The sequence below is a fragment of the Chiloscyllium punctatum genome, chromosome 5, assembly GCF_047496795.1.
Source record: "Chiloscyllium punctatum isolate Juve2018m chromosome 5, sChiPun1.3, whole genome shotgun sequence".
In the NCBI taxonomy this organism is placed as follows: domain Eukaryota; kingdom Metazoa; phylum Chordata; class Chondrichthyes; order Orectolobiformes; family Hemiscylliidae; genus Chiloscyllium; species Chiloscyllium punctatum.
In genome coordinates, this window is record NC_092743.1 from 62,572,407 (window position 1) to 62,598,684 (window position 26,278).

At 42.1% G+C, this 26,278-nt stretch overlaps 1 protein-coding gene across 1 annotated transcript in view; it reads right to left on the minus strand.

The window, feature by feature from the left end:
* LOC140476743 (HERV-H LTR-associating protein 1) overlaps positions 1 to 19,900 on the minus strand; it is a 59,769-nt gene extending 39,869 nt beyond the window's left edge. Inside the window, exons 1-3 of the mRNA XM_072569558.1 lie at positions 19,805 to 19,900; positions 15,958 to 16,060; positions 10,962 to 11,018 (exon numbers count right to left, since the gene is read on the minus strand). Coding sequence (XP_072425659.1) covers positions 10,962 to 11,018; positions 15,958 to 16,033 — 133 coding nt within the window. The 5' untranslated portion in view covers positions 16,034 to 16,060; positions 19,805 to 19,900. The remainder of the gene's footprint in view (positions 1 to 10,961; positions 11,019 to 15,957; positions 16,061 to 19,804) is intronic.
* Between the last annotated feature and the right edge of the window lie 6,378 nt (positions 19,901 to 26,278).

Consider the following 26,278-nt stretch of genomic DNA (forward strand, 5'->3'; position numbering starts at 1 on the left):
CTGAAGAGCATCTCACTCACACCCACACCCCCTGTCCTATCACCCTGCATTTCCTTTGGTTATCCCACATAGACTGCACATCCCTGGACACTATGGGCAATTTATCATGGCCAATCCACCCAACTTGTTCGTCTTTGGACTGTGCAATGAAACCAGAGCACCCAGAGGAAGCCCACACAAACATAGGGAGAATGTGCAAACTCCACACAGACAGACAGTCACCTGAGGCTGGAATCGAACCTGGGTATCATGTGCACATGTATGCAAAAAGCATATGGGAATTCTGATATCCATAGATCTCTTGTTGCTGCTTCACTTACACCAACTTCTGTGATGATACTATGGCTTTAAGACATGTATTTTGTCCTGGATTTTTTTTATATAAGCAGAAATTGAGACAGAAGAGATGAGTGGTGTGTTCTAAGCCAAGAAACACCTTGTGAGGCCTTGGGTGTTTTTTTATTAAAGTTGGAACAATAGAAGCAACATGCATGGGTTGAGTCAAGTTCCCACAGTGCCACGGTTTAAGTTTTGCTTTCAGCAGCTGCTAGGGTTTTGAAGCTGGTTGTGGAAGCTGCTACACCTCCCTCTGTGTTACAGCTAAAAAAACTTGGATTCTCTCTCACTGTTAAAATTGTACGTGAGACAATCTGCTTTACTGTATTTGCCTTTGCCAAGGGTGCATTTATGGGATGTTACTATATTGGAACAGTTTCTGTTTAGTGATTAAATAATCTATTGTTCTGTTAAGTTTTCCAACAGAGTTAAAATGATATCACTTTTTCTTTCTTTTGCTTGTATTTTTAATACAGGATAAAAATAAAGTGTGTTTTGCTTAAAGCTGAGTAGTGTGACCAATTGAGTTTCACCTGTGACACAGCACCTTAAATTTCCTTTAAATAAGGTAAAAGTTAGGGTCTAGGCTATCTCCTTAATATATTTGAGAGTGTTTGGTCTGGTTCATAACATATCGCAGGTGATGTCCAACACAGTATCCTCCGATAGAGACTGGCCACTGCTGCCATTACCGCATTCACCTTTTCCTTTACATTCTGCAATCTATTCTAAATAAAGGAGACATAGCTTTCACTCCAGAGATTGTGACAATAGGATTTTCTTTTAACCCGAGATTGTTGTGGATGCCTGCCCACTTTGAATATATTGAATATGTTTAATGTATTTAAGATTGCAGTCAAAAGTTACACGACATCGGGTTTATAGTCCGACAGGTTTATTTGAAATCACAAGCTTTCAGAGCGCTGCTCCTTTGTCAGGTGAAGTCAACCTTCAAGAAGCAGCCAAAACTTGAACAGACCATCGCTTGCAACAAACTACCCAGCCTTCAGAATAACATCGACCACAATACCACACAACCCTGCCACGGCAACCTCTGCAAGACATGTCAGATCATTGTCTAGATTTAAGTGGTGCTGGAAAAGCACAGCAGGTCAGGCTTTTGCCAGAAACATTGATTTTCCAACTCCTCAGATGCTGCCTGACCTGCTGTGCTTTTCCAGCACCACTCTAATCTAGACTCTGATTTCCAGCATCTACGATCTTCAATTTTGCCAATGTCAGATCATCGACATGGATACTACCATCACACATGGGAACACCACTCACCATGTACACGGCAGATATTCATGTGACTCAGCCAATGTTGTCTACCTCATAGGCTGCAGGCAAGGATACCCTGAGGCATTGTATGTTGACGAGACCACGCAGACACAAAGACAATGGATGAATGGATACCGAGCAACAGTCGCCAATCAGGAATGTTCCCTCCCAGTCAGGGAACACTTCAGCGGTCAAGGATATTCAGCTTCCGATCTTTGGGTAAGCATCCTCGAAGGTGGTCTTTGAGATACACGGCAACATAAAGTCACCAAGCAGAAACTGATAGCGAACTTCCGTACCCATGAAGACAGTCTCAACCGTGATCTCGGATTCATGTCTTGCTGCATGGAAGCCCACCACACTGTTCTATATCTGTAAAATCATCCTTACCATCCTGTTTTGACACCATTACCTTGATGACTCATTATGATCTCTGTACGTTAATTAGTTTGTATAGTTTTGGATTACTTGTCATTTTGGTTAGACCCTTGGCATGCAACTCTTAAACTTATCATGTTATCCAGCCATTTGGTTTGTTTCCAGCACAATCTTATTTTTAATTTTTTGTTATTATCTCTCTGCCTCAATTAATCAGATCATAGGTCAATCTTACACTCGTTATTCAGTTGTTGACACTTTACTCACACTATCTGACACTTTTGATCACCTGCAAAGACTTGTTAGTCAGCCTGTCAAAACTCCACTCACACCATTTATATTATCTTTAACCTTTCTACCTATAGATTCTGAGCCTGTATTCCACCCCCAACCCCCACCTCCCCCTGTACTCTGAAAGCTTCTGATTTCAATTAAAACTGTTTGACTATAACCTGGTGTCGTGTAACTTCTGACTTTCTCCTTCCTCCTGCCTTCAAATGTTCCTCAGCTGCATTTGGTCATCGTAGACCACTGTGGGCACAAAAAGGAGGTTTTGCATTGGCAGCTCCACTGTCTCTTGGCTCCACATCAACCTCACCCTCTGCAACAATCTGACCTGTTTCCTCTCCACCCTCTGTATTTCTATATTGGGCAAAGCTCTCTCCAAACTATCCAGTTTCACAGCTTTCCTCCCAAGCTAGTCCTAAATTGATAGAAATTTAAAAGATTATAGTTGAGATGGAACCAGTCTAGATTTGGGATTTGTTGCTCCTTAATGCCATTAATTTAATATTTTCAGTTATTTGGCTTTTGTTACACTTGGCACGTGCCTGTTTCTGATTCAGCATTAATTTTTTTAGGATGTCTGGCATGCTTGTTGTCAATGTCAGTGAATACATGATTTGCATGATGTCACTTCCTGACCATAGCAGAATTTTCTCAATGCAGCACACCTCCATCACCTCACCCAGCAACAGTCCCTGCTCTTCCTCAACTGTTAGTAATAATGTGCAGTAGTTATGCAGCATGCCTGTCATTCTTTTATTTTCACCGAGAAGATCATTAATACCAGTTTTCAAGGAGTCCTCAGTGCTCCAAGTAATCTGCTTTCCCTAATGTAGTCGTGAAAGATTTTGTCTGTTGATTTTGACTTGCCCTGCAAATTTCTGAGAATCAGGAATGTAAGCATAGTTTCAGATGTAGCATGGTGGTAGAGATAGGAAATTCGAATGTAACTGTGTGTTCCTGTGCCCTGAAGTAGTATATTTGCTCTTATGGTTTGAGAGATAGAAATTCACTTGGCCTCATGTTCCCAATTTGCAATATTCCTGTGCCCATTCTGATCAAAGTCAGTAACTATACTGTGTTCGCATACCCTTTTCATCTGAATGATTGATTGTGCCAATAATTAGTGCACCTACAATGTAGATCTCTATCTCTTAACACTGTCTGCAGTACCTACACCCAGCAGGAGAGCCCAGCAGCATTGTTTTTCAGCCACATTTCTGCTCTTTCTTGAAAGGGAATAACTTTTTAAAGGAAAGCTTGACAAAAAGAATTCCTGCAGTGGAAATTCTTGGAGTTGGCAAAGCAGGGCAGACAAATGGATCCATAGTGGAAGCATTGGTAGTGCAAGTGGCTGTGACTTCCTGTGAGTGAAATCACCATGGATCCACAAAAGATTTTGGTGGATCTCAAGGAATATCCCAAGAAGGGAATGAGAACAATGGCCAAAAGATTCAATACCTGGAGTCTGGAACTGAAGGCCCATTGGTAGGAGTACCATTACAAAATTGCAGAAAGCCGTAACACAAGGGACTTTGAAGTATTTGTGCTTGAAATACAAAAAGTTAGCACTCAGGATGCAGCAGGTAATCAGGAAGAATAGTGAAATGTTGGCCGTAATTAAATGGAATGGAGTATAGAACATAGAAAATTACAGCGCAGTACACGCCCTTTGGCCCTCGATGTTGCGCTGACCTGTGAAACCTATCTAACTCACCCTATTCCATTATCATCTATATATTTATTGAATGACCATTAAGTGCCCTTAAAGTTGAGTCTATTACTGTTGCAGGCAGGGCGCTCCATGTCCTTACTACTCTGAGTAAAGGACCTACCTCTGACATCTGTCCGATATCTATCATCCCTCAATTTAAAGCTATGTCCCCTTGTGCTAGCCATCACCATCTGAGGAAAAGGGCTCTCACTGCCCATCCTATCTAACCCTCGGATTATCTTGTATGTCTCTATTAAGTCACCTCTAAACCTCCTTCTCTCTAATGAAAACAGCCTCAGGTCCCTCAGCCTTTGCTCATAAGACCTTCCCTCCATATCAGGCAACATCCTGGTAAATCTGCTCTGAACCCTTTCCAAAGTTTCCACATCCTTCCTGTAATGTGGCCACCAGAACATTATGCAATACTCCAAGTGCAGCCACACCAGAGTTTTGTACAGCTGCAGTATGACCTCGTGGCTCAGAAACTCAATTCCTCTACCAATAAAAACTAACACACCATATGCCTTCTTAACTACCCTATCAACCTGGGTGACAACATTCAGGGATCTATGTACCTGGACACTGAGATCTCTCTTCTCATCCACACTACCAAGAATCTTACCATTAGCCCAGTACACTATTCTTGTTACTCCTTCCAAAGTGAATCACCTCACAATTTTCTGCATTAAGCTCTATTTGCCACTTCTCAGTCCAGCTCTGCAGCTTATCTATGTCCCTCTGTAACCTGCAACATCCTTTGGCACTGTCTACAATTCCACCTACCTTAGTATCATCCGCAAGTTTACTAACAGTAGGGAAGTCTTACTGCAACTGTACAAAGTGCTGGCGAGATCACATGTGGATTACTGTGAGCAGTTTTGGTCCCCTTATTTAAGGAAGGATATTATTTAATTGAAAACAGTTCAGAGAAAGTTCACTTGGGTAATCCCTTTGTTGAGGGATTGTCTTATAAGGAAAGATTAAACAGGGTTGAGACTATACTCAGTAGAGTTTAGAAGAATGAGAGGTAATCTTATTGAAACCTGTAAGATTATTAAAGGGGTTGGCAGGATACATAATGAGAGGATGTTTCCCTCATGGGGAGAGTTAGAGATTAGAGGGCTGAGTTTCAGAATAAAGGGGTGCCAATTTAATACCGAGATGACGATGAATTTCTTCTCTCAGAGGACCGTGAGTTTTTGGAACTCTTTGCCACACAGAATTGTGAGAGTCCTTGTGTATATTTAAGGCTAAGATGGATCAATTCTTGTTCAGTAGAAGAATCAAGGGTTGGAGAGAGAGGACAGGAAAGTGGATGTGAGCAATGTCAGTTCAGCCATGATCCTATTGAATGGTGGAGAAGGCTCGAAGGGCCAAATAGCCATCTCCTGTTTATAATTCTAATGATATTATGGTCTAAGACTGTTTAACTTCCTTATGTACTGCAACACTAACATCTGCAGATAATAGGGTATCAAATTCAGATCTCCAGTGTGGTGTCTAATTCCCCTGTCTTCACATGCTATTAGTTACACTGCCATGATTTAGATGATTCCCATTTTGCCAGTGTGTCTGGGGACTGTACAATCTGACACCATTGAGGACATTGAGAGTAACAACATTTTCCGTACCTAAGTCCTTCTCAATTCCCAGTTCACCCTCACCCTGCATTCTGGTACAATGAAGGTCTGCTGAAGGCATGATCATGGAATTCCTGCTTCCTTGCTCAGCTCCCTCACCCCATACCCATTACCCTTACACCAGCTTGTCCTTCTGAATTCTTGCTTTCACACATTAAATAACTACCATTTGTCCAGACATATGACCCCAGTCATTTGACCCAACAATCATCTTGACTTTCTCAGCACCCCAGTATCACAAATGCCAGCTTTAAGTCAATTCTAGTCACTTCACGTAATATCAAGAAACTGCAAGAGGCACTAGATACTGGAAAGGCTGTGGACTCTGGCAACATTCTGGCAATAGTACTTAAGATGTGTGCTCCAGAATTTGCCACAACGCTGGTCAAGCTGCTCCAGTACGACTACAACACTGGAATCTAACACACAATACTCAAAGTTGCCCAGATATGTCTTGTACAGAAACAAACAGTTTAAATCTGATCTGGCCAATTACCGCCTCATCAGTACTCTCGACCATCAGTAAAATGAAGAAGGCGCCAGCAACAGTGCTTTCAAGCAGCAACTGCTCAGCAATAATCTGTTCACTGAGGCTTGGTTAGGGTTCCGCCAGGGTCACTCAGCTCCTGACCTCATTACAGGCTTGGTTCATACATGGACAAAAGAGCTGAATTCTAGGGATGAGGTGAAGGAGATATCCCTTGACATTAAGGCCGCATTTGATCGAGTATTCAAGAAGTCCTATTAAAACTAGAATCAATGGAAATTGGGGGCAAACTCTCCGCTGTCTGGAGTCATACCTGGAACATAGGAGAAAGGTAGTGTTTGTTGGAGGTCAGTCATCTCAGCCCCAGGATATATGGTGGCACGTTGGTTCAGTGGTTAGCACTGCTGCCTCACAACACCAGCCTCGGACGACTGTTTGTGTGTGGAGTTTGCACATTCTCTCAGTGTTTGCTTGGGTTCCCTCCGGGTGCTCCAGTTTCCTCCCACAATCCAAAGATGTGCAGGTTAGGTAAATTGGACATACTAAATTGCCCATGGTGTTCAGGGATGTGTAGGTTAGGTGCATTTGTCAGCTGTAAATTTAGGATAGAGGAATGCATCTGGATGGGTTACTCTTTGGAGGGTCAGTGTGGATGTGTTGGGTCAAAGCACCTATTCCGACATTGTAGGGATTCTATCTCTGCAGTAGCTCCTCATGGTAGTGTCTGAGGCCAAGCCATCTTCAGCTGCTTCATAAATGACCTTCCCTCCATCATAAAGTCAGGATGTTCACTGATCCAAATGCAGCAAGGCCTGGACAATATCCAGGCTTGGATTTACAAGTAGAAAAAACATTCAGTGACCATCCCAACAGGAGACAATTAAGCACCGCGCCTTGACATTCAATGGCATTACCATCACTGAATCCCTACTATAAACATCTGGGGGGTTGCTATTGACCAGAAACTGAAGTAGATGAGTCACGTAAGTACTGCAACTATAAGAACAGGTCAGAGACTAGGAATCCTGCAGCTATAAAAACATAGAATATAGGAGCAGGGGTAAGTCTTTTGGCACTTTGAGCCTGCTATACATTCCATATGCTCATGATTGATCAGCATTCACAGTATCCTGTTCTCTCCATAGCCTTTGATCCTTTTTACCTTAAGAACCATATTTAACTTCTCGAAAACATTCAATGTTTGGCTTCAACTGCGTTTTCTCTGGCAGAGAAACCCACAGTCTCATGACTCTGTGGGTGAAAAAATTTCTCCTCATTTCAGTCATCCTTTAAATGGCCTACCCAAATCCTTAAAGTGTGACTTCTGGTAAGGTAACCCCTCACCTCCTGACCCCTCCCCTGCCCAAAAGCCTGTTCCCCATCTAAAATGTAAAAATGAGGAGTATGATGGAATACTTCCCACTTGCCTGGATGGGTGCAGCTCCAATAACAGTCAAGAGGCTTGACACATCCAGGACAAAGCAATCCACTTAACTGGGACCACATCCACAAGTAATCACTCCCTCCATCACTAATGCTTAATAGCAGTTGTGTGTGCCACCTACAAGATGTGATACACAAATTCAACAAAGCTCCATTGACAGCATCTTCCAAAGCAAGGACTACCTTCATCTAGAAGGACATGGGTAGTGGATACATGGGAAAACCACCACCTGCAAGTTCCCCTCCAAGCTACTCATCATCCTGACTTGTAACTACATCACTGTTCCTTCACTGTCACTGGGTCAAAATCCTATAACTCCCTCCCAAATGGTATATGGGTCAACGTACACTAAATATATGGTGGTGGTTCAGGAAGGCAGTTCCCCACATTCTTCTCAAGGACAAATGGGGATGGGCAATAAATGCTAGCTATCCCATCCCATGAATAAAGTTTTTTTTTAGATCTTGCAACCACCAGTTTAGAAAGGCTATGGGATTGAGAACAGCATGTGGTGAGTCACCAGGATGAAATCAGATCAGGATGAAAGGAAGATTTGTGCGCCAGCTCGACAGAGGGCATGATGGCATTTGAATACTGCTTTAGGGAACTCAGAGGAAAACTTTGATAGGACAGCACACAAAAAGCACTGATGCCAGATCAACCAAGATCCTGAGTGCTTTTGCTGGCCTATCATAGCTAGATAGTAAGGATGATGAAGAATTTGCCCTCTCCTCAATTTCTGTTTCATCTGCATATCATGTGGTAGGCACAGAATGCATGCATTCCCCATAGTATTGGCATCTTCTAGTCCACAGCTCTTAGTCTTCTTGCATACTCATGACGATTTCATAACATTCTCTAGTAAATGTCTCAAATCACCTTCTCAAATACTTCAGGTCACTTACAGGCACTTTAAATAGAAAATGTTCCAAGAAGGTTACCTCAGATTACAACAGGATCTTGACCAGATGGGCCAATAAGCTGAAGTGGCAGATGGAGTTTAACTCAGATAAATGTGAGGTGCTGCATTTTGGGAAAACAAATCTTAGCAGGACTTATACACTTAATGGTAAGATCCTAGAGAGTGTTGCTGAACAAAGAGACCTTGGAATGCAGATTCATAGCTCCTTGAAAGTGGAGTCACAGGTAGATAGGATAGTGAAGAAGGCATTTGGTATGCTTTCTTTTATTGGTCAGAATATTGAGTACAGGAGTTGGGAGGTCATGTTACGACTGTACAGGATTTTGTTAGGCCACTGTTGGAATATTGCATGCAATTCTGGTCTCCTTCCTATCGGAAAGATGTTGTGAAACTTGAAAGGGTTCAGAAAAGATTTACAAGGATGTTGCCAGGGTTGGAGGATCTGAGGTATAGGGAGAGGCTGAACAGGCTGGGGCTGTTTTCCCTGGAGCGTCGGAGGCAGAGGGGTGACCTTATAGAGGTTTACAAAATTATGAGGGGAATGGATAGGATAAATAGACAAAGTCTTTTCCCTGGGGTCGGGGAGTCCAGAACTAGAGGGCATAGGTTTAGGGTGAAAGGGGAAAGATATAAAAGAGACCTAAAGGGCAAGTTTTTCACACAGACAATAGACAATAGACAATAGGTGCAGGAGTAGGCCACAGAGAGTGGTACATGTATGGAATGAGCTGCCAGAAGAAGTGGTGGAGGCTGGTACAATTGCAATATTTAAAAGGCATTTGACCATAAGACCATAAGACCATAAGACCATTTGGATGGGTATATGAATAGGAAGGGTTTGGAGGGATATAGGCCAGGTTCTGGAACGTTGGACTAGATTGGGTTGGGATATCTGGTCAGCATGGACGAGTCTGTTTCCACGCTGTACATCTCTATGACTCTCTTTAACCTGTCCAGAATCAATATATCTGGCCACTTATAAATATTAACGCGGGGTCAATCTTGCAGTTATTCTTTTTCTCCAGTATTAACATCAGCATTACCAGGATCTGCATTTTTACCTTTAAGATCTTGGTATCACATCATGTGACAAGTGGAAAATTGCCAATCTAACAAGTTCAGGATTGCTCAGGGAGTGATCTAGGAATTTCTGGCAGTTAATGGAGAATGGGACCCAGAAGGTTCACACTTGAGCTCTGTATCTTGGGCACTGGGAGAATAGAAATCAACTCTGAGACCTTTGAGCCACATTAGGAGGCCCTAGGGATTCCCCATTAGATTACAGTCTTTTTTTGGTATTTCAGTGCTTCGGGACTCCAATTGTGGTAGCACCAGAAAAGGAGGCAGAAAGCCCAGCCCCATCTCATGGAATGTGTGCAATGACCTTGCATCCACTGAAGCTCCTGGTTCAGTTATGCTCCGCAACTCTCCAGGACTATCCAAAATTTCTGGGCAGAAAAGGGTCAAAAGCCTGGAAACACAAATTCTTCTCTTGTTCCTGATCTTGTACTTTGGGCACTAGTTATTGTTTTGAGTTAAAATGTTGCAAAATTGGCCTTTTGTTCCCCAAAGCTGCCAGAATGCAGAGAACCATTGAACCATCAACAAAAAGGGCTTCCTAAACTATAGGCTCACCCATGTGGGACAAGCTGTGTGGCAGCAATCGTTGAAGCGGAATCCGACATTTTCCTGATGGCTGCAATTCCCTTTTAAATCCTTGACTTTTTTCCAACCATTGGTGTGACTTAACGCATTCTCTTTTAGACCTGATTGCTGCTGCTGCTGCCAAAAAGGTGATGACAAGGGTCATTTATCAACTCCTCAATTTCTCCACTGCTCAACTCCTGTTCCCTTACTCCCTCCAATCAACAGCTAAAGATGTCTGTCTCTCCCTCCCAGCAATTCCATGGTCTAAACCCCCAAATTTTCACTCTGGGATCACATAATGTAAATTCTGAAGCATTTAAATTGGTCGCACTTGGATAATGTTTGAGAAGCATTGATCTAGAATTAGCAATGTCTCAATGGTTGTATGTAAACATCTAACATGTTGGTATTGCATTCCTCTACTTTGTAATTTAATGGAATTTTATTGTCAGTGCTTCGTGTTTTATTAAACTGTTGTGAATGGTATTATTATGTGTGTGCTAATGTCTTGACCATTAACTTGTAGTCTCTAAAGTCAGAATGTTACTCTAATAAGAATAGAACACCAGATTATAGTCCAATAGGTTTGTTGGACTATAACCTGGTTTTGTGTGATTTTTAACTATGTACACCCCAGTCTAACACTGGCATCTCCAAATTATAATAATGCCTATCTACAGACTGAAATTTGTCATCATAGAGTTAGTTGAACCCATATTGTAAAGACAAACAGTGTAATGATTTTTAAGGATTGCATTTCAATTAATGGAATGGAAGTAAAGAGGTTAACATTAAATACATGAAGAAAGAAAAAGTGGTCTACCCACCTGTAGATGCTAATAAGTCTCTTTTCCACAAAATCTTCTTTCTCAGATCTTTTGAGGCTGGATAAGATTACCAGAAAATAAAATAATGCAATAATTAAAGAAAGTCATGTGATTGGACGAATATTTGGGCTCTGATTGCCACCTCCCATGCCAATAATCTTGCTCAAACCAAACAGGCCCTTTGGCCCACCAACCGTGTGCTGACACATGAAGATTTTCTAAACTAAAAACCTTTTGCATGATCTGTATCCCTCTATACCCCGCCTACTAGTGTATCTGTCAAGATGCCTCTTAAATGTTGCTATTCTATCTGCTCCTATCACCTCCTCTGCCAGCACATTCCAGCCACTTACAACATTGCCTCTTACATCTCATTTACCTTACACCTTTGCCCCCTAGTACTTGACAGTTCTACCCTGGGAAAAAGACTGACTATCCATTCTATCTATGCCTCTCATAACTTTCTCAAATTCTTTCAGGTTGCCGCTCAGCCTCTGACATTCAAGTGAAAACAATCCAAGTTTGTCCAAACTCTCCTCATAGCTAATACCCTCCAAAACAGGCAACATCCTGGTAAACCATTTCTGTATCTTCTCAAATGCCTCCATTTCCTTCTGGTAGTGCGGTGACCAGAATTGTAGTCAGTATTCTAAATGTGGCCTAACTAAAGTTCTATACAGTTCTGTAACATGAATTGAATGAAGTAATCAGACTAAGGGTAATTGAGAGTGTGTTTTTTTTCCTGTTTATTAGTTCTGGGACTGTAGATGTCACTGACTGGACCATCACTTACAATCCGTAATTTCCCTGGAGGAGGTGATAAAACACCTTGTTGAACCAATGCAGTCCTTTGAATGCTGTTGGGAAGGGAGTTCTTGGAGTTGATCCAAGACAGTTGGAGGAAAGGCGATATACTTCCAAGTCAGGATGGTGAATGGTGGGAGGGAAACTTGTAGTTGGTGTTGTTCCCATATATCTGCTGCCCTTGTCCTTCCATGTGTTAGAAGTTGGAAGATGCTACCAGGCAAGGGTTGGTGAGGTGCTGCAGTGCGTCTTGCAGATGGTACACACTGTTGCTACTGAGTGTCAGTGGTGAAGGGAGAGAATGTTGAAGTTGATGGATGGACTCAGGCGAGCGGCTTTGGTCCCAGATCTGTCAGGTTGATTGAGAGTTACTGGAAAATGAGGAATATTTCATCACACCCCTGACTTGTGTCTTGTAAATGGTGAACAGTTAATGGCAAGCCAGGAAGTGAGTTACTTGCCATAGAATTCCTAGCATCTGATCTATTCTTGTAGCCACAATATATATGGCACTCAATGAAGATGCTGAAGGTGGTTGGGTTTGACAATATTCTGAAGAACTCTTGAAGAGATGTTCTGGTACTGAGACGATTGATGTCCAATAACCACAACATTCTGCCTTTGTGCTCGGTTTGACTCCAAACTGTTTCCTTCCTCATTCCCATTAACTCATTTTGGTGGGACTCTTTGAAGTCCACTCAATCAAATGTGTCAAGGGTAGTCACTGTCACCTCACCTCTGGAATTTAGCTCTTTTGTACATAATTGGACCAAGGTTGTACTGAGGTCATGAGCTAAATGACTCTGGCAGGACCAAAACTGGGGGTCAGTGAGCAGGTTAATGCTGAACAAGAGTCACTTGGTAGACAGTCAATATCCCTTGCATCAATTTGCTCATGATCACAAGCAGACTTATAATGTGTTCAGGATGGATTTGTCCTGCTTTTTGTGTACAGGACATAGCTATGCAATTTTCCACATTGTTGGGTACATGCCAGTATTGTAACTGTATTTGAACAGCTTGGCTCCGGTTGTAGCAAGTTCTAGAGTACAAGTCTTTAGTACTGTTGCTGGACTATTGTCAGGGCCTAGTTACTGGCTGAACTACCCTGCCAAATGGAGTATGTGCACTGTGGCGGCAACATTTGTAAACAATAAGTACTTTTTTTTCCCTCTGTTCTTCCCAACCTAGACACTAGTGCCGTTATTTTAAAGTTCTTCCACCTTGTCTGCATCTTGAAAACCATTGGGATGCACTGCCCTTGAATTGAACCAAAGACAGCTTCATTTGAGGCATTCAAGAGGGCATTTGAAGATTATGTGAATAGAAACAATACATGGGATTATGTGGAAAAGACAGGAGATTAGCACTAAATCATAATGCTCATTTGAAGAGCCTGTGCAGACACAATAGGCTGAATGGCTGGCATTTACATTTTACAATTCTGTGAAAATGAACAATAGAGTGATGTCCATAAACATACTGTTCACATTCACAGTTACCCATTTGTTCCTTTATCAAGCAATTATTATTTACAGATATGTGAAATATCGAATTTAAGTCAGATTTACACGATCAAATCTCACTCGCATATTGGTCAAAATTTAGTTTTCTATTCTAAATGTAGGGACAGGCATCATCATCTCAAAGCCCGCTGGAGTAATCACCAATCAGACCCTTAAATACTGGCCCGTGGGCCTCTCAGTCTATCAGGAGCCTCTTCGGAAGCTGCTGGCCAATCAGAGCTAGCAGTCACTTGGAGTTCGAGACCATCGCTGGAATCCAAGGTTGCATTGCCCTGAAGAGCTGTATCATTGAGAAGGTAAATGGTTGCTTTGGGGATAATGGGGTAGGGTGACAGAGAGTGGGTGATCAGAGACAGAAGCAGGGAAATGGCTTTTAGTGACCATCATTCTTTCCCTAAATGCCCAGACAGGTATTCAGGTTGGTGGCGGATTAAGGACCTAAACTAGCTATTAATTGACCACCTAAGGGCTTTAATTGGTGGTAGTTCAGGAAGATTACCAAGGGGCTATGCCATTTAGAACTTAATTGGTGAGATGGCAGGAAAGGGGCACATACCTAACTAGTGACATGCCACTTGATGATTTGTGTTTCCCAACCATCTGCCACACCACCCCTCGGAATTAAGCCCATTATTTTTAAACCATAACTTTATATATTTCAGGTTAATTTCTAGTGTTTACAAAAATCAACCATTGCATGATTAAAATGTCTATGGATTAGATTACTTACTTACAATGTGGAAACAGGCCCTTCAGCCCAACAAGTCCATACCGACCCTCCGAAGAGCAACCCACCCAGACCCATTCCCTTACATTTATCCCTTCACCTAGCACTATGGCCATTTAGCATGGCCAATTCACCTGACCTGCACATTTTTGGACAGTGGGAGGAAACCGGAGCACTCGGAGGAAACCCACACAGACACGGGGAGAATGTGCAAACTCCACACAGATAGTTGCCTGAGGCGGGATATGAACCCAGGTCTCTGGCACTGTGAGGCAGCAGTGCTAACCACTGTGCACCATGCCGCCCCTGCAGTTGAAGTGCAGCTCACGCACATAATGTAACTAGATAGGAAGTCAGATGGTGTGCTATTTTTAGCTAAGTTGCTCTAAACTGTTACCTTACGCATTACCCTGGAAGCTGTTGGATTGAGATTGATGAAAATTGTACAAAGGTCTGAATTGAATATTCAAACCAAATGTTTGAAGCCACAAGTTGCACTGTTACCCATGAGTAAATAGAAAATGTGCAGTTTATAATGTGTATTTACCCCCATCAGGGTAAGGTTCCTGATCTGGCAATACTTGGGTTATCCCACATGGTATGAGAAATGGCATTGAAGAATCCAACAGAGATTTATTGCAGCTAACTATAGCTGGCCTGAGCTCCTGAGACTTGAGAACCCCTTTCCCACTGCCCTGACAGACCACACACACACACACCACACACACATATACACACACTCTCTCTCTCTCTCTCTCTCCAGCCCCAACATCCCCCACTCTCCTACCATCCCTGACATCCTTCACAGCAACCTCACCAGCCCCGACACCTCACTCATCCCCCTACCCCTTCACCTGCTCTGATAGCCCTCTAACACTAGCTCCTGAACTTCCCTTGGTAGTTACTGGCCTGAACACAACTGCTCCTATCTGTCCTAAGCATTCCATCACTTACCTGGTACCCTACCCAACAGGAAAAGTAACCACCTGGTAGTCTTCTTACCTGACACCCTACTTACTTAGCACCCAGGCACCCTACCCAGATGGAATCCTGTCCAGCTGGCACCCTAACCTCTTAACCACTTACACCCTTATCCCACACTTCACTGGCTGGCTCTGCTGATTGGTATTTAAATCTCAAATCACGGTACACTGACTGCTGCAATAGGAGCATGGTTTGACTTCCCCTGACTATCTTGCCTTGTGAGAGAACTACATTGGTTTCAGCCATGCTTTGCCTTTTTGAAGAAGCCAGGCTAGAAATTTCAGGCTCAATACTGATGGAAAGGTATATGAGAGGAATGACAATCTGATGTGAATGCCACTCCTCAGAATGGGCCAAAGCCTAACTTAGTAACTTAACTTGTACCTGATTGATAGCATACAACAAACTACATCCTGCTCAAGACAAGAGCTTTTTTGTCGAGATGCATTAGTGTTCGTTCCTCTTCCAGTGTAAACTGAGTAGTTTCTTAGATCCAGTCAAAGAAAGAGGATGCTAGCATCAAGCAACCCCCAACTCTAAGCTGGTGGGAGTTGTCATTGCAGCACTTCCAGCAGCTGCCTGGCACATTTCATCCGATCCACCCAGACTCTCACCAGGAGAAAATCCAAAATCCATAATTTCTGACTTCCAATGTCCAGTAGTTTTACTATTATACTGTGAATTTCTGTGGAAATCTTAAGAGCTTAATCTGGGTCTCAGCCTTCCATCTGTTTTAGATTTTTGCATTTCATCAAGATTAGGTTCAACTTAAATTGAAGAGCTATTAAACTGGCAAACTATCCTGATCCTGTTCTGAAATCATTTTATGGAAATGGAACCATTTCTATGGAAAATCAATCGATAGTTTATTTTTTTTCTGTTAAAATTAGTTTATTTGAAAAGCTGTACATAGCTTTTGGTTAGCACAGAGGAACAAGGTAAATGAAATACATACCCATACTGATGAATACAATGAGCCCAATTAGCACCAAACAGATTCTTACACAGAGACTTCTTCTTAATTGCTGCATCTTGTATTCCTCACTGAAAATCTTCACCTTCAACAAGAAAGAACATGTCATTTAAATTCTGAGGTTGACCATAGAGTATTAATTGTGGTTCCAGACATGTTCAATCCAATACTGCTGTAGAGAAGTAGAGCATTCAGCATTCTTTGTTTGACAACATTTAAGATTGGTGATTAGAGAAATGCACAGGAACTCCTCATTTTAGCAATGACAGTGTTCATAAAAAAAACTCCTCGAAAACATAAAGATTTCTCCATGATGAAAAATTAGACCAGATTTTTCTGAAGTATTGCTTTGCTGTAATGACACTAATGACTTTTTCTTCTTCTTCTGCTTTGTTGTGTCTGATTCATTGATAAACTTCCATATTCGTTCAAAGTTTGTTTATGATGAATGTGGTTAACAACGTGATAATGACCAGATAATCTGTTATTCTGCTGTAGATTGAGGAATGGATACCGGCCAGGACATTGGAATAGGATACGGGCCAGGATATTGGGATAGGATACTGGCCAGGATATTGGGATAGGATACTGGCCAGGACATTGGGATAGGATACGGGCCAGGATATTGGGATAGGATACGGGCCAGGACATTGGGATAGGATATCAGCCAGGACATTGGGATAGGATACGGGCCAGGACATTGGGATAGGATACCGGCCAGGACATTGGGATAGGATACGGGCCAGGACATTGGGATAGGATATCAGCCAGGACATTGGGATAGGATACGGGCCAGGACATTGGGATAGGATACCGGCCAGGACATTGGGATAGGATACGGGCCAGGATATTGGGATAGGATACGGGCCAGGATATTGGGATAGGATACGGGCCAGGACATTGGGATAGGATACGGGCCAGGATATTGGGATAGGATACGGGCCAGGATATTGGGATAGGATACCGGCCAGGACATTGGGATAGGATACGGGCCAGGATATTGGGATAGGATACGGGCCAGGATATTGGGATAGGATACGGGCCAGGACATTGGGATAGGATATCAGCCAGGATATTGGGATAGGATATCAGCCAGGACATTGGGATAGGATACGGGCCAGGACATTGGGATAGGATACGGGCCAGGACATTGGGATAGGATACCGGCCAGGACATTGGGATAGGATACGGGCCAGGACATTGGGATAGGATATCAGCCAGGACATTGGGATAGGATACGGGCCAGGACATTGGGATAGGATACGGGCCAGGACATTGGGATAGGATATCAGCCAGGACATTGGGATAGGATACGGGCCAGGATATTGGGATAGGATACGGGCCAGGACATTGGGATAGGATACGGGCCAGGACATTGGGATAGGATATCAGCCAGGACATTGGGATAGGATACGGGCCAGGACATTGGGATAGGATATCAGCCAGGATATTGGGATAGGATATCAGCCAGGACATTGGGATAGGATACGGGCCAGGACATTGGGATAGGATACGGGCCAGGACATTGGGATAGGATACCGGCCAGGACATTGGGATAGGATACGGGCCAGGACATTGGGATAGGATATCAGCCAGGACATTGGGATAGGATATCAGCCAGGACATCAGGATAATACCTCGCTCTTCTTCAAATCAGCACCATGAGATTTTTACCTCCATCTGGACAGGTAGATGGGATCTTAGTTTAAATGCTTATTTGGAATATGGCTTCTGTGGCAGTACAGTACACCCTCAATACTGCACTGCTGGTGTCAACCTAATACTGAATCGAGCAAAAGAAGGAGAAAACTGAGGAATAGGTGACTTAGGCTCTTACTTGTCCACAATTTCCCAGAACTTTTTGAATCACTGAAATGAAGAATTTTCTGCAAACTTGGTATTTTTTTCTGAATTCCTTCACCCAGGACACAGCCATACAGCATTGAATATGAGTGTTGACCTGAATGACTATAGGCAGGTGTCCAGGATACTTAACTCGGACAGTTCATTTATCTAAATGTTTCCCTAGTTAGTGATTGCTTTATAGAAATGATCTGGAGATATGAATCTATTGTCTCCAAATCCCCTGAATGGGCAGTTTGCAAAACTTTAGTTTGGGGCCTTGACATTAGAATTTCCACAAACAGCCTCAAAAGTGAACAGATAGGCACCCTGAGCTGAATTTTATGATCCAGGCTGGATCCCTGCTGCTGGGCTGAAAGAGGGAGGCAGACCTACTTTGGCTGGTGGTGAGCCCCCTGGGGATGGAACGGCAGGGGCATACTTCTGGCATTGGTCAATTTAGTTACCAGTCCATACTGGGACTGCAATGCTTATTAAAGGTGGTAATTTATCCCAGATAGCTATCAGCTCAACCAGACAGCCAGTAGCTCCCAGTGATTAACTGGGATTGTGCGAGTGCGTCACAAAGATAATGTCCATTGTCACAAGGAGCACGCTTCATGGATTTCACTAGTCAATCCCTCTGCCCCAGACTTGGTCACTGGGAAAATGTTTGCTGAGGTGAACATGGTGGTGGGAAGATGTTAGTAACCAACCCCCCCACCCTCCACCCCCTCTTTACCCTGACATTTCTTTTTCCTTCCTGTCTCCCAGCTTGGCATCAAGAAGCTGATAGGTCTCTTCTAGGTATTGGAAAATATTCATAATACTGACCCAGTCAGTGTGCAGCAGCAGGTTTACCAGAAAGAAAACAAAAATACAGCTCACGCACATTCAGAAATGAAAACCCTTTCACAAATCACCAAGCACTCAATTTGGTGTGAAAGGTGCACTTTATCAGTATTCATCTACTTCTCTCAATCTGTGACAAATGCATCTCATACGAACACTATTGAGAAATACTGATATTTATTTATTGGCTCCTTTACTGACAGGTGACTGAATATAAATCTTTCATTAAAAACAATTGAAATGATCCCTTTAAATTTGAAAATTGATTTCAATTTAAATGTGTTTAAGAAATAGCTAACGTATTGGATGACAAATGAAAAATTACACCCACTAAAACTATCTAGGCACAATAGCAGCTTGCAGGAATAAGCAACTCTTTCAACTGGCTCAATAAAATGTGAGACTTTGGCACTGCAGCCAATGAGATGGATAATCAATGAACAAGCTATGACAGTGGCACAAAAGAAATAATAGTTTGACAGACAGTGCAGTCTTTGCTACTGGTCTCTGCAATATTGTATTATTTAAAGATTATGGAATTGGAGGTGAAATCCTCTTTGCCAGTGAAATGCCTAGGAGCCCCAAGAGTTACCCACAGCCTCACATAAATGAGAATTCACACCCAATATTGAGAATGCCTTGGTCTTGACCATATTTCTGCAGGAATAACCCCCTGCACCCATTTTGCACAGCAGGTCAACAAGAATACATTTCTCGACCTAGATCATCATGGAAAACGCTGATGAACATTTCCTCTTGAAAAATAAATTAACAAAGTAAATTTTGATGGAACGCATCACCAGATAACTTGCATGTGCAACATTACATTGAAGCTAATGTCAGGTTCTTTTGGAAGTTCTCTCGATTCTCACTGAAAGCAGACTTGCCAAACGATTGTGCTTGAGGACTATTGCCATTGATGCAATTTTGCTCAATCTTGGTTCAGATTAGATTCAAAGCAGATTAACTCAAAATTGAAGGGCGATATGAATCATAATTTTACAATTAACCTTTTCAATCACAATGTTTAAATTTTTCACAGTATTATCAGTTCTGTCTGCCCCAATATCATTTTCTTTCTGCGTCTTTAGAAAATCCACACAGAATGCATAACGCTTTCCTGAATGCAGCTTACCTCAGTCTTCTGTTCAAGGTGATTCAATTTCAGAACACTAATCAAAACTCACGATCTGCAAAGATAATCCAACAAATAGGTTTTAATAAGTCTTCGTAAGAAGCATGTGGCCACGAAATTGAGCTACCAATGTCCACTAATCAAAACTCCTGCTTTGAATTTGCAGGTTAATCCAAGCTCACTGCTTAAAGAATTTGAAATTAGATCACGCATGAAGCCGATAATGTAGCTGTGGAATGCACAGAACCCTAATCACTGAAACCAGTCTGCCTTGGAGATGTGTGCCTAGCTTGAGCAAGTTAAAATCTAGAGTACCTCTTCACATTAAGTACTATCCTGATAAGTTTGAAAGGTTAGTTATTAATAATTTGACAGCAGCTTTTGGACCTGCTATTCATCACTGAGTAATTTCGCAAACAGGGCAAGTAGTCTCAGTTTCCTTAAATCTAATAAAAGCATGTTTTACTACAGAGTCGGTAACATCTACTCACTGGCATTGATTCCAAGAAAGCAATGAGACACAAAAAAAAGGAAATTCTATTTTACTATCTATAGTGTGATAGAAATAGAAATGCAGAGCGCATTAAGATAACACTGAGCTGTTCTTACAGATATTTGTAAAGAAAACATCATGATGTATGCATATAAATTGTTTACTTAAATTAGCCAGTAGAAATTATTCTTATGGTATAGTAAACAGGGATTTCAGATAGCATTCAATATAATCCTTTATATGAAACTTTTAAAGAGAATGAATGCTTATGGAGGTCAAATGCATTTCTGTTGCCTGGAGTTATTAGGCAAATAATGCCCTCAAAAAGATGTTGATAGCCTTACTGCCCTGTTAACATCAATATTTTGGGCTCAATATTCAACTTTTCCACTTGCTTCAGGAAGTAGTCTTTTTTAATGCACACTTTATAATTAATACTCAATGTATACTATGCAAATTCTGACTGAGTGATGGAACCAAAGTGAATCAGCTGAGTTAAGTTTGAACGAGTTAACTTTTTTCAGGTTTTTAATCATTTCTGTCAGGTCAATAGAGGACTGGTTACTCCAGATTGCAGCCTTAGTTATGGTAACTAACTAGCATGGTGCACCATTCAAGTCAGTCAAATTAGTTGGCTGATTTGGATTTAGCAATTGACAAGAGAAGATGATGTGAAATAGGAATGCTCAATCTGGGGCCAGTGACTGGGACACTATTGCAATGCATTGTTTCATTAATAATTTAGACCTTTGAATAAATCACTCAATGTCAAACTTTGCAGTTGATGTTGTACTGGAGGTCAGGGGTGGATACAGAAGGGATGTGTGGATATACAGGTAGTTCTCCAATAACGTGATGGTTGCGTTCTTGTGCAACCCTGCATTATAGAAAAATTGTGCTTTAAAAACTGTGCTTAAAGCATTAGTGATGTAATTACGTTACAACCAACACATGTTTTAGAGGCTTGTGCTTTAGAAACAGTGTCCCCAATTCGTCAATCATATTATAGCAAATTTGTGTTAATGCAACTTGCGTTATACCGAAACAACCTGTAGTTCACATCAAGTAAGATTGTAATTTCATTCAGAAAGACATGACAAAATTTTCGGGCTACATAATCAGATAGCAGCATAACCTTAACATAGATATGTATTAGGTGATTCACTTGCTAGGCAAACGAGATTCCTTATCAACAGCTTATGAAATTAGCTGAATGAGATAAAAGAACAAACAGTCTTGGGGATAAAGGTAAGCAAATCATTAAATGCCACATCACAGTTTAGCAAAGTGATTGAAAATGGTAACAAGGTATTGGATTTTATTTTTAAACATAGCATTAAACAATAATGAAGCAGAACTGAAAAATTACATCCCCCAGGAAAAATTGACCAGTTGGCTTTGACTTTTTAAATAAAAAAGCAAAAAGGTAATTATATAGAAGTCTTTAAAATTATGACTTGCTTGGACAGGGTACATGCAGTGAGTATTATGCACTGAAAGGCCATGTGCTGAGGGATAGAATGAGTAAAGCTAATCTTTACTCATTTTATTTTTTACCGACTACCACGTACAACTTGCACCTTTTAACATACCTCTGCAGAATACTTTCAGCTTATCCTAATTGTAGAGGCATAGACTCCAAGTTGATGATGATCACCAACACACCATGAATTAAATTAATAAACAACCGACAGAGCATATATGGAATTTTCCAGGTCATTGAAGGTGAAGTATATCATAAGAACATATACATTTGGAGCAGGAGCAGGGCATTTGACCCCTCAAACCTGCTGCACTGTGCTATAAGACTTGATTGTGGCCTCAATTCCACAGACCCACTGACCATAGGGAGCACTTGAGCACGAAAGTGGACCACTTAGCCCTTTGAGACTGTTTTGTCATTGAATATGATCTTGGCTGGTGAGGAGTACACTCAATGTGAACAAGATTGCAGCAGGGTGTATTTGGAAAGGCCAGGACTGATTAGGGATAATCAACATGGCTTTGTGTGTGGGAAATCATGTCTTACAAACTGGATTGAGTTTTTTGAAGAAGTAGCAAAGAGGATTGATGAGGGCAGATTAAGGACTTCAGTAAGGCAATCGACAAGGTTCCCCATGGGAGACTGGTGGGCAAGGTTAGATCTCATGGAATACAGGGAGAACTAGCCATTTGGATACAGAACTGGCTCAAAGGTAGAAGACAGAGGGTGGTGTTGGAGGGTTGTTTTTCAGACTGGAGGTCTGTGACCAGTGGAGTGCCACAAGGAACTGTGCTGGGTCCACTACTTTCCATCATTTATATAAATGATTTGGATGTGAGCATAAGAGGTATAGTTAGCAAGTTTGCAGATGACACCAAAATTGGAGGTGCTGTGGACAGCGAAGGTTACCTCAGATTACAATGGGATCTTGATCAGATGGGCCAATGGGCTGAGAAGTGGCAGATGGAAGTTAATTTAGAGAAATGCAAGGTGCTGCATTTTGGGAAAGCAAATCTTAGCAGGACTTATACACTTAATTAGATTAGATTCCCTGCAGTGTGGAAACAGGCCCTTCAGCCCAACCAGTCCACACCAACCCTCTGAAAAGTAACCCATCCAGACCCATTTCCTTCTGACTAATGCACCTAACACTATGGGCAATTTACCATGGCCAATTCACCTAACCTGCACATCTTTGGACTGTGGGAGGAAACTGGAGCAAACCCATGTAGACACGGGGAGAACACACAAACTCCACATAGACAGTCGCCTGAGGCTGGCATTGAACCTGGAACCCTGGTGCTGTGAAGCAGCAGTGCTAACCACTGAGCCACCTCTGGAGGCTAGTACAATTGCAACATTTAAAAGGCATCCGGATGGGTATATGAATGGGAAGGGTTTGGAGGGATATGGGCCAGGTGCTGGCAGGTGGGACGAGCTGGGGTTGGGATATCTGGCTGGCATGGACGGGTTGGACTGAAGGGTCTGTTTCCATGCTGTACACCTCTATGACTCTACGAGTGAGATGAAGTTTGAGTGAGTAGATTGACTATATTAATGGAAATTTGGTTTAAAGTGGAAACTAAGTGCAAAGGGCAAAAGAACTGCTTTAATCAGGGTCTTATGGTGAGAATTAAAATCTTGAGTTTGAGAGAGAAGTGGGAGAGGATAGAAGGATGATCTGAGTGACCAGCAGTGAGGCACATCACAAACCATAGTGTGACGTGAGTGCAGGGAAGAAACTGACTGGTGAGTAGGAGTTTAAAGTGGAAGACCTTCTGTTTGTGTTTAGGTCTCTAGTGTTCTTCTTCTCCTCACTCTTTTAAAAGTAAGTATTAGATTGATGCTGGGGATATTTTTCTTTCCAGCTTATAAAAATGAAATATTAGTGCAGTGAGGTGTAAAGATCAGGGAATCTCACATGATTACTTTATAAATTTATTCAAATGTGATTGTGGTGGCAGGATGGATGCTGTGTTGCTGCTGTAACATTTGGAAACTGCTGGACACTAACGTGATCCAGAGTGAATGCATCTGTGGTGAATGGTTACAGCTCAAAGAACTTTGGATCCAAGTTGAAGAGCTGGATTCTGAACTGTAGTCATCCCCCCACATTGGGAAGGGGAAAGTTACCTGGACAGTTTACTCCAAAGGCTGGCCACATACCTCAGACTGAGTAATTCAAACGTGGCCTGTGATAACAGACAGGAGGGTATAACTGCAGGTAAGACAGGTCTGAGGACCCAGAAGGCTTAACTTGAGGAGTTTCCATCACTGGAGTAGACGAACAGTTAAAAGCTTCTTGTAAGCTATGCAGGTGAAAATGGGAAAGACAAGGAGGATGAATAACCTGATCACAGCACCTTGGTACAGGGAGCCATTCAAGATAGGATTGGAAATAGAAGTGTAACAGTAGTAGGGCATATTAAAGATAAAAGAATCCTTCACAGTAACTACAGCCAGTACAGGAATTGAATCCACACTACTGGCATTACTCTGTAATTCAAACTAGCCATCTAGCCAACTCAGCTAACCCACCCTGATAATGAAGACGTAGCTAATGTTCTCTATAGCCATAAGCAGGAGTCCCAAAGGCTGTGTTAGCCATCTAGTTCCAAGGTTAAAGAAATCTCATCAAGGTCCGAGAAGAGTTTGTCGAGGGAAGGGAGGGACCCAATAGTTATTGTTCATGTTAGCACTGACAAAATTGTTAAGACTGAAAAGCAGGTTTTCCTGAAAAACTCTGAACAGATCCGAGGTAAATTCTTACAAAAGCAGAACTTCCAAGTGCAACAGGCATAAGCTAAATAACGTCAGGATCAAAGTTAATGAGTGGTTCAAAGATTAGTGTGGGTCGAATGGCTTTCAGTTCATTGGGCACTGACAACAATATTGGGGTTGAGGGAGTTGTTCTGGTTGAACGGGCTTCACATGAACTGTGCTGAGATCAGTGTCCTGGCAAATTGAGTGACTCAATCTCTGAACTAATTAGAAGGAGGAAGGTTTGGGAAAGGAGAAATGGAGGCTTACAAAGTAAGAGAATATAGCAGAATTACAGGGCAGCTATTTGGGTAATAATAGTCACAGCTAGACAGGAAGGGGCAGAGTATATCAACATGGAAAAAAACAGCAAAAAACGGGGTCAAAAGGGCAAAAATTGTGAAAAAAAGGCAAATTGAATGTCTCTTTGATTGAATACAAATGTTATTGAATGCACAAAACAAATGAATTAACGGCACAAACACAGATTCATGGTATGATCTTATAGCCATTAGAGAGATATAGCTACAAAGAGACCAAAGCTGGGAACTGACTATTCAGGATGTGTAACTTTTCAAAAGGACAGGCAGGGAAGAACGTGTGGTGAAATAACATTATTGGTGTGGGATGGTAAAAGTGTGAAAGCAAGAAATGATCATGATCAAAAGATGTAGAATTCATATATTTGGAGGTAAGAAATGAAGAGGGAAATACACTGGTAGAAGTAGTCTCTGGGTCCTTTAACAGTAGCTATATGCTGGGACAGAGAACAAACCAGGCAATAATGGAGACATTTAACAAAGAGAGTACATTAATCAGCGGTGACTTGAATCCTTGTGTAGATTGGGTTAGTGAAATTGACACAGTATGACATAAGAAAGACTTGAAAGGGTGTCAGAACAGCCAACCCACTGTGAGCAAGATTTGTAATATGTACTGTTGGTCAATGCCTGAACTGCACATGCAGAGTAATTGGATGCTAGCTCTGAACATTGAATTCAACATTGAATCTATGGTGCCTAATTAATGCAAATGCCTTTAAAGAGCCTTACAATGGTAACATGGCTTTATCCACAGACAACACAAAGTGACTTTCTGGACTCACTGGAAGTGTGCTGGAAGCACATTTATCTTTCTTATTGTGCAGTTGGAATTTGGTTGAAGATGGAATGGTGTTCAGGTTGCAATCCTGAGGTGAATTCCAGGCTCTGCATTGATTCCTCTCCCTACCCCACCCAACCTTTCGTACACCCTTTTATGTCATTGTCCTGTCAATGCCATCAAGTTTTGAGTTCCCCACATTCTGACACAACTCTTTATTTAACTATCACTTTTCCCTATTTTCCTCCTCAGGTCCTGGCCTAGCACAGCTATCTCCACTCTTGCAATCCATTATGTCCCATTAAAACCAGGGTGGAAATGGCTGTTCAAAACACACACCTCCCATAGTACCCTGTGCTCCCCCACGCTACATCAAACCTACCCTTGTATTTGGAGTCCCCACCTCCCACCCAACACAGTTATTATGCTCCCTGCATCCCAGCCTAATGGCTGCAGTCCACACAGTTGAGTTTCTCGCTTACCCTAACACAGAATGGACTGGTCCCTTATAACCCTCTTGATGTCTATTTCTCAAACTCCCAGGACTAACCATAGTCCAGACCCCCTCAGACTGACTCATGAGGCCAGCCTGAACTGAATATGAACCAGCCCCTAACTAATGTCTTTATAGCTCCCT